General features: G+C 34.6%; 2 protein-coding genes across 3 annotated transcripts; one reads left to right on the top strand and one right to left on the bottom strand.

The window, feature by feature from the left end:
• LOC144839387 (all-trans-retinol 13,14-reductase-like) lies at positions 1-8,141 on the bottom strand. Of its 2 annotated transcripts, XM_078694709.1 has the most exons (10): positions 7,847-8,140; positions 7,411-7,593; positions 6,901-7,145; positions 6,406-6,610; positions 4,950-5,144; positions 4,413-4,535; positions 1,936-2,187; positions 1,562-1,728; positions 892-1,051; positions 1-771 (listed from the first exon to the last, which is right to left on the bottom strand). In XM_078694709.1, exons 1-10 carry the CDS (start codon positions 8,052-8,054, stop codon positions 632-634), a joined length of 1,878 nt encoding a protein of 625 aa, XP_078550835.1. In that variant the 5' UTR covers positions 8,055-8,140; the 3' UTR covers positions 1-631. The 2 variants fall into 2 exon arrangements, with proteins under 2 accessions (XP_078550835.1, XP_078550837.1); XM_078694711.1 differs by lacking the exons at positions 892-1,051; positions 1,562-1,728 and having other exon boundaries at positions 1-298; positions 7,847-8,141.
• Positions 8,142-8,645: 504 nt separating this feature from the next.
• Positions 8,646-16,524, top strand: LOC144840431 (microfibril-associated glycoprotein 4-like). Its single transcript, XM_078696242.1, has 4 exons — positions 8,646-9,125; positions 12,446-12,582; positions 13,058-13,322; positions 14,217-16,524. The coding sequence occupies exons 1-4, from the start codon at positions 8,750-8,752 to the stop codon at positions 14,462-14,464; spliced, it is 1,026 nt and encodes a 341-aa protein (XP_078552368.1). The 5' UTR covers positions 8,646-8,749; the 3' UTR covers positions 14,465-16,524.
• The last annotated feature ends 386 nt before the right edge of the window (positions 16,525-16,910 follow it).

Here is a 16,910-nt window from a genome sequence, read left to right on the forward strand (position 1 = left end):
TTTTTATTCTGTTTCATAATTTATTTAACATCAACAATCTTAATTATTTCATTACATTTCATCTAAGAAAGTAATTTTTGCTTTGTTAGCATGTGCATTGTCAGTACAATTCAACATTTTGTCTGCAAGTTTGCTTAATACATTTTTATTTTTCTATAAGGTAACATAAGTATTTAATTCTGAATGTTTTATTTCACACTGCATATTATTTTCAAACTAGTGGACGGATGAGAGTGCCAGTTATTTTGCAAATAAGTAAACAGACTTCCACCTGTATTATGCAAATTAAGTAAACTATCTGGCATTTGAGCATCCCAAGTTGTCTTTAGCTGATGGAAATAAACAGCAAAGGGATTTGGTATTTAATTCTGAATGTTTTATTTCACACTGAATATTATATTCAAACAAGTGAATGGGTGAGTGCCAGTTATTGTTAAAACAATAAATCACCTTTTTTCAGAATTATTGTTATGAATTGATACCAACTATAAATTTATTATATAAAGCAGCTATTTTATACATAATTATTTATATACTGTAATTACAGTAGGTGTCGAGTTAGTTCACCATTATCCAATTTTTTATTTTTTTTAACCAGGTAGCAAAAGCAATCAAAGTAAATAAGGTCAGTTTAAAGGCTTTTATTTTTTTTAGCTGCTTGCTTTTTCAAAGTTATAAGGTCGACAAAAAGATTTCGATCTAGAACAGCTCCTGCGCACATCAACCCACCGTACAGACCCCCAGCAAAGCCACAGGTCATAATATCCTGACCTGTAAATGAAAATCCCATTAAGATGTCATTACATATCATAAAACAAAGTTACATTTTCTGTTCTGTTACTCTTTGTTTTAGACACCGTTGGAAAAAAAACAAATTCAATTGAAACTTGCCTGTCAAGAAAAGTCCGGGTATGTTTGTTTCTGGCCGAAACTTTTCACAATTTTCTCGTTGGAAGCGTTCAAGGTTGTGGTCCATGCCATACATCTCTCCCTTCATGGCGGCAATGTAATGTCTGTTGCTAAGGGGGCTACCAATTGAGAAATACTCAACCTAAAAAAACGTAATACCATAAGCGTACAGTATATTCTGCTATACAAAAGCACACATGTTTTTGTATTATTATTCCTATTTTCATTTCTATTTCAAACTTATGACTCAAAACATTGCAATTCAAAGCTCAAGATAATCCAACTCTAAAAATAGTATCAAAAAGGAAAACAGGATTTTAATTTTGATCCTCGCTTAATTTTGCTAGAATTTTGTGCAAAATGATTATTATTAACAAGTATAGTGAAGTGACAATACCAAAAAGCTGTAGTGCTATGCCTAAAGCACTGTCTACACTATCAAACTAGTTTGACAAAAAAAGTTTGCTGTTCAAATATGGTAGTGATATGACATCATGTCCAAATATGGGCAAATTTTGTTTTCACATAAAGTTTGATAATGTAGACAGGGCTAAAGGCCTATTTTAGCTCGGTCAGGTTTCGGAAACTTATGTTTTTAAGGCATAATAATTAAATATTATGTTTTTTATTAAAACCTTTAACTTGTACAAACCTTGTCTTTAAGATGGGGGAAGATTTCACACGTCTGTTCCCACATCAAGTTACCGATTGAATCTCTAATCGTCTCGTAATCTTCTCCACGCTTCATTACCCTCTCATCTTCCCATTTCTTGAACCAGTTGTAATTGGCCAGAGAGACTAATGTGCAGTTAGATTTTCCTGTTGGAAAAAATAATAAATTCATAATGTGGCTGAATATGCAAATACGCAAAAGCCACCTGTATGATTATGCAACTTAAGTAAACTACCTGGCATACGAGCATCCCATAATAAGCAAACACCTGTATGATTATGCAAATTAAACTACCTGGCATACGAGCATCCCATAATAAGCAAACACCTGTATGATTATGCAAATTAAACTACCTGGCATACGAGCATCCCAAGTTGTGTCTTTAGCAGATGGGAATGAAATGAACAACAAAGGGATTTGGTCTTTGGCTGCATCTTTCTGCGCTCTTCCAAGGTACTCTTCTGCTAAACCATCCATCTCGCTACTAGCAAATGCCCATACTTGGCCTGCCTTGAGTTTCAATTCCTTTGATGTTCCTTTGAAACCGATAAACACCGACATTGCTCCAACACCATGTCGTCCGCCTTTGTACACATCTTCCACACCTAGAAATCGAAATTTTAGGTTACCAAGTTATCATTTAAAGTCATTTTTCTTTTCTTTCATTGCAACTAAAAGGAATTTTTTTAACAATATCTAGATTGGTTAATTTATATAAATACATTTAATTGTTCTGTTACATACTGTATTGTTGTATCGTGGGAAAAAATATTTTATTAATTATCTCTCGGTCTCATCGCAATGCATTAAGTCAACTGTCAATATCATTGTATTACAGTTAGTTGTTATGCTTTTAAACTCATGTCATTGCAATTGTGTTATACAAAACATTGCCAAAATTTTGATATTCATAATTGAATATTAAAAATATCTAGTGCTTCAAGTTTGTGGTCAATTATTATCTTAAAGTATGGCTTTTGTGGATAATAATCTTGTCTAGACAAATAACATTAATGTTTGTCTTTTTTTTTATCATAAACTATGATAAATGTCATTGTGTAGGCATACTGTAGACTGACGTTCAGCATCTGATTAGAAGCATTTCCATTTTTTAACAAAATTATGTTGTTCAAGACAATAACCAATATCGGAAATAGGGGTGGGGTCTAAAAAAATTAAGTGACTAAACCAATTATCACCTATAATGTTTTAAAAATTATGATACAGACATGACTGATTTTGAGGTATGGGCTTATTTACAACACCCATATGGGCCTATAACAGAGCAGTTTTTTTTATCAGTTAATTTTTTTTCTTCAAAATTATAACAAAATGTTCTTTACAGAAATCTACATGCAAGAGAGGTGCAGTGTGCAGTATGTGTACCTGTTAGTGATTGACTTTGATTAATATAGTAGTCAGAACATGGACCTAATTTATTATGGTAAGGTCCATGTATTGTTTGGAACAATGGTGTGCTATTGTACAAATATTACATCGCTCTATAAGATATGATAAGATAACAAAGTTTTTATCAAGGTTCAATGTCAAGTCAAACGCATGAAATCATATTTTGCTTAAATAGTGAGTTTCTGTGGTTTAATACTTAAGTCTTGTCTACACTATCAAACTTTATGTGACAAAAAAATGTGCCCATATATGGACATGATGATGTCATATCACTACCATATTTGGGCACATCAAACTTTTTTGTCAACTAGTTTGATAATGTAGACAGAGCTTTAATATAGTTAGGACAGAAATAAGCTGGCAGGATACAAAAGGTTAAGTTGCTAACTGATTATTCAGGGCAGCTCAAATTCAATAAAAAGGCTTAATGTTAATCTACTTAAGTAACAGTAGTATTACTAGGCAAAGCTTGACAATTGAAATAGGGAAGATCAGTTATCTTTATGGAGGTATCTGAGCAATTGTGAATTTTACTTTTTTATACATATTTTGTGTCTTTTTACTCTCTTAAAGATATATTGTCCCCCTAAAAAAATATTTTTTTAAATTTTTTTGTTGAATATGTTATTTTAATGTCACATAATAGTTATTCACTCTCACAAAAAATTGGGTCTGAAAAAAATTTATTTACCTGAGAAAAATGTAATTTAAAGCAAAAAATGGTCAAATTGTCTGGAAGACAATGAGTTTTTGGGTAATTTAACTGTTTATTTTGTCTTTTTATAGGTGAAATAATTTTTTTCCCCCGTTTTTTTTCTTATGGAAGTGAACAACTTCATTAAAACTGCAAAATGGCCTATTCAAAGTCCGATTTAAAAATCTTTATTTTTCATGATTTTGGGGGACAATACATCTTTAATAAAAGACCAGTATGCAAAATTAACCACTGTTGACTTAGGCCGACCCGCTATGTTTTGACCCTTGGGTTCCTCTCAGTCAGCTTTTTACTATGGAGGTATTATTATTATATCTGAGCAATTGTGGATTTCACTTTTTAATGAAGGTAGTTTTAACAGGGAGATATTTTATTTTTAAACCTACCTGGTTTTATGGTGAATAATACAAAAAAGACCAGCTTTATTTCAAGTACTGTTATGAACATATTCGATCAAAGCATATTGATAAAACGTTGAGAAACTCAACAGTTTTTTTCAGAATTGATATACGTGGTGTACCGCAAACTTCATATCAACAATAAACTGTTATTTTGAAAAATTGTAGCTAAATAATGCACTTGCGATACATAGCCAGTGAATGGTGTTTTAATTGGGTGTGTTTTCTTTAATGGGTTAATTTATTCATCTTTAATATTTAAAGTATTATATATAACTATTGTATTAAAATAAGTGACATGACATACGTCCTACTGCTTTTGATGTTTCTGCTGGTATTAGCCGTTGAAACGTGTTGTAAATGCCGGCATTAGAAATAATCACGGGAGCTTTTATATCAATAGATCCGCTACTCTTTGCAACGCGAACACCTGGAGAGAAAAACGTATTAATACTCAATATACAACAATCAGATTTTCTGATTTTTTATTTTATATCCAGTAGACCAATAAAAGATGAATTGAATTGAATATATGAAGTAATAGGGGTAGACTGTAGTGTTATAACATATATTTCAAAGACATTTTCACTCAACAGCCAACCCCTATTGAGGGGACAGGCGTTGTTGAGTCTCGAAGGTGTCCCTTAATCGGGGTTCCACTGTATTCCAATAATAAAGCTCTGTCTACACTATCAAACTTTATGTGACAAAACAATGTGATGTCCCCATATATGGACAAGATGATGTCATATCAGTACCATATTTAACCATATAACTACCATATTTCGGCACGTCAAACTAGTTTGATAGTTTAGACAGAGCTTAAGACTGTTAAAATACTTACCACATGCTTTGCCATTTTCCATGATGATTTCCGATACTGGGGCTCTGACAAGCACACGCCCTCCTGCCTTTTCTATTGTTGGGATAATGGTCATAGCTATTTCACTGGCTCCCCCTCGAGGATAGAAACAGCCGTATATAAAGTGGTTAACAAGCATGGCGTGCATTACAAATGTTGATGCTTTTGGTACCGTACCTGTAAAATTAAAATATAATTAATTTATAGTAATGTCCGTCGCATAATGGCACTGTGGGTGTGTGGTAGCATGCTTGCTTGCCAATCTCAGGGTTCTAGTTCAATCCAGGCCCTGGTTGAGTAACTTTATTTCAACTCTTTATGACAAATACAGTGCTTAAAGATGTATTGTCCCTTGAAACACAAAAAAATGAAGGTCAAAATATTCTAAATTGAAATTGGCCATATCAAAGTAATATTAAAGTTATTCACTTTAAGTCGAAAATTCGAGCTAAAAGCAACAAGTTTACGTAATTAACAGATAAATTAGTTTGATTAAATTTCGTCTGGAAAATCGTCGCGAGCGAAAGTAAACAAAGATTTCAAACCACGAGTACGCATTATGCATATGCTAATTAGGATTGTTTACAACTCGTCACGGTTGAGAAGGTATTTTCACACACATCGTGAGGAAGTTTTATGATTATGCATACAGAGTAGCCAAACATGCGCGTTTCATTATGGGGTATGTTTTGATCGAAAACTTTGACTGGAAGTCAGAGTTATTTTTTTAACAAAAAAACGTCTGTATTTCAGTTAAATGATTTTTTTTTCGACAAATTTTTGGCGATAGTTAATAACTATTATGATACTTCTAAATGACCCACCTTTTTTCGAAATCTGTTATTTTTTATTTTTTTGGAATTGGTCAAAGGGACAATACATCTTTAAAGATTTAAGAACATATAGGAAGCATTTAGTGTAGTAAAAAGCTCTGTCTACACTATCAAACTTTATGCGACAACAAAATGTGATGTGCCCATAGTAGACATGATGTCACATCACTACCATATTGAAGCATATCACTACCATATTTGGGTATATCACATTTTTCATGCACTTTATTTAAACATATTTTGTGTCTGTTTACTCTCTTAATAAAAGACAAAAATTAACCATGTCGACAGAGGCTGACCCACTATGTTTTAACCCTTGGGTTCCTCTCTCCACCCCTTCTCTTTTCTAGACTTAATAAGCCTGTATTCATGAAAGGGGACTATTTTTAGACCTGGGATTTAGTACAGGACTAAGGATAGTCCCCTTTCATGAATACGGGCCTTAAGCCCTGTTATCAAACTTTATGTGAAAAAAAAATGTGATGTGCCCATATATGGAATTGATGATGTCATATCACTACCATATTTGGGTATATCACTACCATATTTGGGCAAATCACACTTTTTTGTCAAACTAGTTTGATAGGTGTAGATAGGTTACGCACCATAGTCTCCGTAACAATAACAAAATAGCGCTTTCAAGTCCTTGTTGTCTGTTAACCCATCCAAGACCTCCTGTGTCGTCATTTTAGCATATTTGTCGTACGACGAAAAAAGCAGTTTACTCAAGCCAGTCATGTTCATCAATTTCAGCAAAGGTTTTGGTGCTATTTTTGGAAACATGAACCCAAGACTGGCATTTTTAATGTCCTAAAATTTTAAGAAAATAAATGAAATGTTATTTTAAATTTGTGTTTGTTTTTCCATGCATGTCAATAATTCTATAATATAATTCTTCAAGGAAAAATAAGAAAACATTTTTTTTTTAAAGATATATCCCCTAAAAAAATTATTCCCAGGTCTCTTTATAAGTGAAATAATTATTTTTTTATAAATGTTTTTTTCTTACAGAAGTGAATAAATTTATTAAAACTGCAAAATGGCCTATTTTTTTCAGGTTTTGGAGGACAATACATCTTTAAATAATTAATTATAAACACCTTTATTAATTTCATGTATTTGTCAATGGCTTTTTTCTCATCTGGGAAACATTTCAAAAGTCCTTGTCTGTAGATTTCTCTTGAACCACACTCCAGTTTGTAAGATCGTTGGTTTTCACCTTTTCCGAGAACCAATGTGTCAAAGTTCTGATCAATCTTCGTAAATTCCAACTTTCCATCAGTGATTTGGTCGACGTATATCTGTGTCAAGGTGTTATTCTCCATTTCGCCAACATAGTGAATTCCTTAAATTGTTTTAAAAATAAATTGAAGTATTGAAAAAGATTTATACTGGAAAAAAAATGTTATTAAACAACAAATTGTATGGAAAAATGAATTATTGCTTATTGAATTTAAAACTTTTGTAGGTGAAATTATAAGCATTATAATGCTGTAGTTATGGCACTACTGCACATTTACCCACTAATGTCTAGCGTTGCCATCATGAATCCAACTCTCAAGATAATTTAAGTTGTCAAAAGTGCAGTAGTGCCATATAATGATACCCACCGACATCAAACTCGTATCCCTTATCGTGAAAAGAATGGCAGCATCCTCCGGCTTGGTCATGCTGCTCAAGAACCAGTACTTTCTTGCCAGCCTTGGACAGAACTGCTGCAGTGGACAAACCACCGATTCCACTGCCTATCACAATAGCATCAAGGTTCTCCGGAACTTTTTGTAATGTAAAACCTGATTAAAAAAAATACATTTTAATTATTTTTAATCAAATGGCCTTTCTACATTTATTACTTACTTACTAGGCCTAGGATAGCCAGGCTAGGTCTATAAAAAGTGACTTTAAAAAGCACTTTATTTAATAAAGTCTGTTTATGTAGTAGCACTACTGTCAGCGATGTAATGTTGAGTACTGGTGGCCAACCCCTGGTCACAACCCAACCAGGCTGATGCACTTGCAGGCTAGGCCTTAGATAGTGCTCATTACCTTGTTTGATCACCTTATCTCGAGCTGCCTGATCGCTGATGTACGGTGCTGACTTGGTCTCGATCAACGTTTTGAAAGGATTCGGGCCTACGTTGAAGGCATTAGCAAATTTACCAATGTTATACACTAGGAAAAGGACCACCGAACAACCTAACACAAGGAACGGATGACCAGCTATTAAACGAAGACCTTCTTCAACAAATGCCATTTTTTATAATAATAATTGATCAACTTTTGCAAGTTAATAGGAGGGATCCGCCTCCTTCGCACAATAATCGTCGCGATAAAAAAAGGACGTTTTTTCCCGAAAAAAAAAAGACGAGACCTCGATATGGTGGTAAGTTTTCTTGTATACCGCCCTCTATAATTATGTGGCGCTCGGCCAACTTTTTTTTATTAAACTTTCTTGAATTTTAATTGTTTTTCACATACAATACGAAGATAAAGAAGAAACGACTTAAATACAACCTATGTGCTACCACTGACAATCTTTAAACTGCCTAATAAAGTCTTGTTTTTGATTATGATCGAACTTGAATAGTTGCGATTGGTCGCATAAAATCAGGTGACTTGAACTTCCGACTTCATGCTCGATTCACTTTGTGTTTTTTTTCTCAAGTTGTTATTTTATTTTTCTCATGTAATAGTCACACTACTTTTTAATTGCGTAAAAATAGACCAACAACAACAAATTTACTCAAACCGTTGAGTAATAGAATTTGCTCAATGTCTGAACAAAGCATTGGAACTGGGCATGCGCGGAACTAACCACAACTTTTTGAGGTCTTACCAAATCAAAACTTTCGGATTTAGTTAGTCGACGCTGTGGAAGCAACAAGTTGATAGGACTTATTCGAGCCGGCGTAATATTCATAAGGAGTCCGATATAGAAAACAGACAAATATGAATTCCTGGCTAGGCTTGCTATTAATTTGTGGAAGTGCTTTTCTACGGACCGCTTATTGTGGTAAGCGATACGAAGCCGTTGACGATGCAGCTGTCGATCCCGAGGCCAATTACGAGGACTTGTTACGGGGTAAAACAGAAGTTGTGCCAGAGAAGGTAAATAAAATGTCTGAATCTTGTAGTAAAGCTGAGTCGGAGAATAGCCCTACTTTTATTTGCCAGCCCCAGTTCAATATACCGGAGCATTTATCGTCAGGTGGAGCAAGTGCATGTTGTAATTGTACCTCTGGCTTGGCTGAGATGAAACAGATTCTGAAGAAAGTGGAGTCTAGAGTTAGAAACCTCGTCACAACAAAGAAAAGTTGTTTTGCCGGTGAGTAATAAGATATTAAAATATGTTTACACTTATAGGCCTATGGACTTGATATTCAGACACGGTTATATAAAAAAAAACACTTAAAATATTGGTGGTCAGTTCGTCAATTACAAAAAAAAAAAAAACAATAACAAAACAATAGTAGAAATGTTTGTCTTACGCTTATAGGCCTATGAACTTGATGTTCAGACACGGTTATATAAAAAAAAAACACTTAAAATATTGGTGGTCAGTTCGTCAATTACAAAAAAAAAACAATAACAAAACAATAGTAGAAATGTTTGTGTTACTCTGACCAATTTCCTATGATAGGAATATTGAAATATAATTATGCTTGAATTGTAATTTGATACCTTAATTATGTAATTACATCGTCCTCCTCTCTCCGTTTAGATATTAAAATCATATTTTACAAACTTTTACCAAGTTACAATAATATTGTTCGGAACACGGCTTTCACGCAGAAAACGTAGACCGTCCTCCACAAGAACTTGATCACCTCACTCGTAAATTACAGACTTCCGGATCCAATTGATAGGGATACTTATAAGTTTAATCACCTGAATTATTTATAGTAATAGACCATACTAGTTCACTTTACCCACTTACATACAGTAGGCCTACCGTAGGCGGTTGGAATAACAAAAGTACCCCACAGTTTCACATAAATATGAACCCCTCTAAAATTGATTACATTTTTGACCTGCACAAGGTGGAACAACCTTATTTAGTTTCATCCTCCCTCATTTAATTATTTTTGGTAGACTTATTACTTTCCCCACTCATACAGTAGGCGGTTGGAATAACATAAAAAAGAAGTATCCCCAGTTAATTATAAAAAGTTCCACAATAAGCAAAGAATACCTGCACTAAAGTTACATAACCACATCAGATAGGATTGTAAAATATGTTTCCTTGCACTAATTCACATAACCGGATCGGATACGATTTTATAACATGTTTCCCTTGCACTAATTCACATAACCACATCGGATAGATTTCATAACATTTTCCCCCTTCACCAATTTACATAACCACATCGGATACGATTTTATAACATTTTTCCCCTGCACTCTAATTTACATAACCACATCGGATACGATTTTATAACATTTTCCCCCTGCACCAATTCACATAACCACATCGGGTACGATTTTATAACATGTTTCCCTGCACCAATTTACATAACCACATCGGATACGATTTTATAACATTTTTCCCCTGCACTAATTCACATAACCACATCGGATACGATAACATTTTCCCCCTGCACTAATTCACATAACCACATCGGATAGATTTCATAACATTTTCCCCCTGCACTAATTCACATAACCACATCGGATACGATAACATTTTCCCCCTGCACCAATTTACATAACCACATCGGATACGATTTTATAACATTTTTCCCCTGCACTAATTCACATAACCATATCGGATAGATTTCATAACATATTTCCCCTGCACTAATTTACATAACCACATCGGGTACGATAACATTTTCCCCTGCACCAATTTACATAACCACGTCGGATACGATTTTATAACATTTTCCCCCTCCACTAATTCACATAACCATATCGGATACGATTTTATAACATTTTTCTTTACTACAGTAATTCGATAGGTCCCTCAAAATTGTAATATTATGTATTATTTCCTTTTTCCTGCTAATACCGTTAATTTCTACAGCGTTACTTGCACATTCCACACCGACCGAAAACCGAAGTAATCAAATTATATTTTTCCACTGTCTACTCATCATTGTAAAAATAATGACACTACTAAAATAAAGTCATGTGTATCTTTCTGTGTTATGGCATTTCTTCAAGGTCACGTAATAAAAGAAAATCAAATGTAAAAATACTCATGTCATAGTCGATAAAAAAATAATTCAGAAACTCAACTGAACAATATTTATCGATTATTCGTGGATTAATAACGAAAATGTCTACAAAAATAACAGTAAGGATATAATAGTCGACTTCTTATCAATTTGACAGGCAATGCATTTTTAACACGTTTATCTATTTTTGCCTAATTTTTATATCGTCTTTCTGGTACCATTATCAGGATTTTTCTCTTCGTTATTTTCATAGAAGAAAAAAAAAATTATATAACAAATTATGAATTATTGTTATTTACTATTATTCATTTTTTGGACCTTACTGATAATAGAATTTCAATGTCGAAAAAAACAATGATGAACGGTGATACAGTGACAGACATTATGATGTTATTAATTATGATCTTATAAAACCCACCGGGAAAATTAAAAAAGAAACATCTAAAACATCTTCTCCAAAAAAGCTTGGGACAAATTTGGACTCATCCTGTCGCGACAAAAATGTGCAAACAATTATAAATGATCACATCACAATAGGGAACATTGTATATAAACTCCTGAACTTTCGCTTTGTCGTCATTTCTATCACGAATAATATTAAAAATGTGGTTTTATAATTTTCAAAAATAGAATGTTCTCATGGCGCTATCCACGGGCTCCATTCTAAGATAAATAAAACTCTATACTCTATTTTTAATACTTTCTATAAAATATTGCATGTCCACTGGGTGTCAGAGTGGTTTATCATAATTTGAACATTCTGTCACAGGAATAAAATAAACATACACGTCACCGAATGTATAACAGTCAATTGTTGCCAATTATTTTCCACATTATCGCAGACCAAGGCACGGTATATCTTTCATCATTCCACCCTAGGAAAGAAATAACATCCAAACTAAGTATTTTCGTAAAAAATGGTTTGGAAACAAAAACAAGCGTCCATAAATTTTCCATTATGGATATGTGAAGGAAAGCCTTTTCTGTGCCAAGTGACATAAAGGGCAATCCTTCCTCAATAAATACAAACTAATGTATACGGTATCTCAAACAGTCAACATTATGATTGGTTTGTCCAATGATCAACCGATTCTGTAGCTGTCATCAGATTCTATGTGGAAGACTGTTGCAAGTCTACCAGATACCTATCTAACTGTATAAGTACTTATAATATACATGATATCTCTGTCATCAGGTTCTATCTACAGACAATATATAACGTCATTATGTGTATTCAGGATTTGTTAAATCCGAACCATCGAAGGTTTCAAGATTTTTTTTAAAATTCATTGGATCTCATATCATCAAAATAAAATAATATTGACAGTGTTTTTTTGTTTTTTTACAAGAAGAGAGAAAGCCTCAATCTCAAACTTATCACAACAATATTGAAAATATAAACAAAAATGTAATGCATTTTAACTACTATAATAATAAAATAAATAATAATTGAATATCCCTTTTGCAGAGCCTCTTCCAAGAGATTGTTCAGAAGTATTAGCAAGTGGTTTTGGTACAAGTGGAAAATATGAAATTAAACCGACTGGCGATGGTAAACCATTCGACGTGTACTGTGATATGGATACAGCCGGTGGTGGATGGACCGTAAGCACCACATTTTACCTTTTTTTTTTATTAAAAAACAAAGTATCATTCAGAATAATGTTGAAGAAGTGTGAAACTTTACAGAAAATAAAACATCCAACAGAATAGAGCGTGATTACTTACAAGAAGATTCAATTTAGTAAAACATGTTTTAGTGATAGACACTGCAATGCAAAAATAAATGTTTAAAAGCATCAGCTCAGCAAATCATTAAAGTTTTAAACTGAACAGTCTTTGGTCCACTGCAGTGGCGTAACGGCTATGAGCGCTCACTGGCTAAACCCAGGGACCCGGAGCTTACGGGGCCCCCTGAGCAGTGCCGAGAGGCATTAAAATATGTCGAAAAGGGTGGGAAAAAGGCTAAAAACGTAGAAGGGCCACTTAGGGTTCCTAAACCAGCGCTATGCCACTGCTTTGGTCTATGATTGGTGATTACACATATGACGTAAAACTGGAACTTGTTCCATTTCAACAGGTAGTTCAACGACGACAAGATGGACTGATCAACTTTTACCGAGGCTATGGTAGCTACCGTCGAGGTTTTGGCAATGTCGAGGAGGAGTTCTGGCTTGGAAATGAGAATCTTCATCGTCTGACATCCCAAGATGAGTACGAACTTCGGATAGATATGGAGGATTTCGAAGATAACGAAGTATTTGCCAATTATGGCAATTTCTATGTTGGCAACCATAAGGAAAATTTCCGTCTCAGACTAGGAGAATATATTGGTGGAAATGCAGGTAAGAACTCTAACAACCGGAGCTAAAATTGTTCAAAGGATTTTACAAAACCTTAAACTAAAACTAATTTTTTTCTGTCTGTCTACACTATCAAACTTTATGTGCTCATATGGGCACGATGATGTCATATCACTACCACATTTGAGCATATCACTACCATATTTGGGCACATCACACATTTCTTGTTAAACTAATTTGATAATGTAGACAGAGCTTTAAGCCATTTGAGAACCGTGAATTATGCTTATGCTTATTACAAAGTGGTTTTCCAGTATGAAGCGTAAATCTTAATGTTATGGGAATTCCGACCTTTACTTAAAACTTTAGCATTTACTAATTTTACACTAAAATGTACAACGTTTTGTGCTTAAAATCCACAAGAGAACTTTAAAGAACCGCTAACACATCCGAATAGTCCGTGTCTTGTGAGGTAATTAGGATTACTTTTGGGTAAATGTATAGGCCTGTTACATCCCAGATACAGCGCGTAACGGAACAACTATGATTTGCCCAGGGACCGAACTAAATTGAAAAAGGAACCTAAGATTTTTCGTCTGACTATTTCTATCTAATGAACTGTTAACGTATTATCCTATGAATGCTTTCATTTTTTTTTGTATTTTGTAAAGTTAGAAAAAAAAGTCGTAAATATAAAAAACTATATATTTTTAACAATTCGAATCAAAACAAAAGTTCCAGCAATAACAGTTCGATTTCTATAGGTCTAAAAAGAAAAGGTCTTTTTATCAAAAGCCTTTGTTTCCACTTCCAACCAATATTTTGATCTGGTAAAGTGGAACGATTACCCAGGGTGCAACCCTTCAATCTGTATGTGCATGTGTGTAATAAAGTTACAGATATAAACTATTGTACTTTCTTTCTGTTTTTATACAGGTGACTCATTTTCTTACCACGGTAACTGTGAATTTTCTGCGAAAGATCGTAACAATGGCGGCGGAAGGAATTGTGCCGAAGAGAACGGCGGCGGGTGGTGGTACAACCAGTGTGGAACGGCAAACCTTAACGGACGCTACCTTGGAGGACGAAATGAACAACCATATAAAGGAATTGTCTGGTACAAATGGAAAGGGGAGAATTATTCACTTAAGAAAGTCACTATGAAACTCCGACCAAGCTCATAATATGTTTAATGTTGTCCAGTTTGGTCATCATGTGGAGAGGAGGAACTAAGTGGCGTATTCAGGAAGGAGTATAGTTTAATGAGTGCTATCATTACTGGAAGAAGGCACACTGTCTGATAAGACCAAGGCAATCTAATAACAGGATGCTGAACTCCGGAGATCAAAGGGTTTATCTGTGGCTGCGACAGTCCAACAGACACCGCGTGCCGCGGTGATTATGTGCATAGTACAGTGGGTAATGTTTATATTTGTCGCAGCCAGACATAGCATCAAAGGACTGTTACGAGATCATATCTTGGCAAGGCGAGCTAGCCCAGTGTCCTGTTGTTAGATTGCCTTGATATTAGGCTAAGCTTCATTATGAACACTAGCGTTGACAGACATTATTATCGTAAAAGTAGCCAGTTAAAAACCAAAGGTAACCGTGAGCAGCTGTAGCACTTACGCCCTTCTGAATATGCCACTCTGACTTTTGTTACCAATATGCCTACCTCAGACGTCTGCATAGACCAGGCATTATAACGCCTATTTTACTTTTGTATAATTTCATTAATGAGCTTCTATCCAATTAAAGACAACATAGATTTATAGACATAGCGGATTATAGAGCTCTCTATACTCTATCAAACTAGTTTGAAAACAAAAGTGTGATATGCCCGGCCCAAATATGGTAGTGATTTGACGCCAGTGTCCATATGGGCACATCACATTTATATTTCTTTTTCACATATCGTTAGATAGTGTAGACAGAGCTGTAGTTAAAATGATTCTAATTGGAAGCAAATCTTATAATGGTGAGCTTTGATTTGATGCACAAACACAATATTGGTTTCGTCAAGAATGCTATTACATTGTATAAAGTCTTTTTGTTTTAAAATTTACACAATTCTAATCCTAATATAATCCTAGGTATAAAATATTTCTATCATAAAAGGTACATCCATCAGAAAATCTCCACTTATTTGTTGTTTGTCAGTTTAGCTATATAAATTAGTTTCATTCCCATAGTGCATTGTAAATAGCTAAAAAAAAAGAAGTTAAAATTCAGAACATTCGCAATCAGTTCATTATAGCCTACCATGAACGGTATCCTAAAGCCTGGTTCCCATTGGACACAACTTAAGGACTAAAGCATGGTTCCCATTAGGACGCACGCAAGAACGTAAACGCAACGCAGGCGAGTTGTCCAATGACAAGCCGCAGTTCGGATAATCCATCTAAAGTTTGGTTCTCATTAGGACGCACGCAAGAACGTAAACGCAACGCAGGCGAGTTGTCCAATCACAAGCGCGCGACAGTTCGGATGATCCATCGCGTTATCATTGGTCATCACTTTCGTTGCGCTTACGTCCTTGCGTTGCATCCTAGTGGGAGGAACCAACCATAATGGCCCCACTAGGACGCAACGCAAGGCCGGACGTAAGCGCAATGTAAGTATTTTTACCAATCACGACACGATGGATCATTCAACTTGCTTGTCATTGATCTACTCGATTGCGTTGCGCTTACGTCCAGCCTTGTTTACTAATGTGAACCAATTGCTTTAAGCGCGCCACAATTGACCAACCACGATTCAATGGATCACCCGAACTGTCTGATTTGTCAACGACCCTCGCTGTGCTGCGCCCAAGCCAAACCGATTCGATTCGTTTATGTTGAGGTATTAATGGGAACCCTTCCGATTTGTTACAAAATGTATATAATTTATTTCCAACTTATATCTTTGATAATAACCAATTATTAATGTAGGCCTATGTAGGCGTATAATAAGTTATTTGTTTATGATGCATTGACCGGTACAGGGAGGTATTGATGCTCCAGGGGGTCCGTTATAGGACCACAATACAACATTATAAAAGAAACGTCTTACCTGCTTTTTTGTGTGTTAACAGTCGGGGTAAGCACGTGACTACCAGACGATTGCCTGGACCTCCACTGCGTATCATCAAACTTAATTAAAATTATGATCTTTTTTTTAAATACTATGTGTGTTTTTGTACATTTGTTTGGTCATTTAATTAATATTAGTTTAAATATGACGTAATAAATTAAAAACAAATAAAAAACTATTGTAGTGACTATCTTTGTTTTACTTTAACCTGAGGCCGGTTTTTCGTGGCGGATTTGTTCGTATTATTAGGCTGCCTTTAATTCCGCAACACTTGTTAATATCATTCAGCCTAGCCTTTGTCCATTCAAAGACTTTTAAAATATATTTTCAGTGATCATGAAATGAAAGTTACCACATGAGGCGTCTAGACGTAACGTCATAATTCTTATATTATTGTTGTCAATCTTTGGAATTTCCTATTGGGCCCCTGGACGAATCAACTAATTTCATTTTTTCAAAGTTTCTTTGTTTAAGCTTTGAATCACCTGTTGACATGGACGATCAGGTGACATGAGAAATAAAGTTATGTATCAGATTGGAATTTATGAAATTAAA

Source organism: Antedon bifida, chromosome 4, assembly GCF_963402885.1.
Source record: "Antedon bifida chromosome 4, ecAntBifi1.1, whole genome shotgun sequence".
In the NCBI taxonomy this organism is placed as follows: Eukaryota; Metazoa; Echinodermata; class Crinoidea; order Comatulida; family Antedonidae; genus Antedon; species Antedon bifida.

Excerpts from the sequence above, each read along its gene's own strand:
- LOC144839387 (XM_078694709.1), bottom strand. The coding sequence starts at position 8,054 with ATGGCATTTGTTGAAGAAGGTCTTCGTTTAATAGCTGGTCATCCGTTC. Across the intron at positions 7,594-7,846 it reads AGATAAGGTGATCAAACAAG|GTTTTACATTACAAAAAGTT; the intron begins GTAATGAGCACT and ends TTTTTTAATCAG. Across the intron at positions 1,052-1,561 it reads TCCCCCATCTTAAAGACAAG|GTTGAGTATTTCTCAATTGG; the intron begins GTTTGTACAAGT and ends ACGTTTTTTTAG.
- LOC144840431 (XM_078696242.1), top strand. The coding sequence starts at position 8,750 with ATGAATTCCTGGCTAGGCTTGCTATTAATTTGTGGAAGTGCTTTTCTA. Across the intron at positions 9,126-12,445 it reads AAAGAAAAGTTGTTTTGCCG|AGCCTCTTCCAAGAGATTGT; the intron begins GTGAGTAATAAG and ends TCCCTTTTGCAG. Across the intron at positions 13,323-14,216 it reads ATATATTGGTGGAAATGCAG|GTGACTCATTTTCTTACCAC; the intron begins GTAAGAACTCTA and ends GTTTTTATACAG.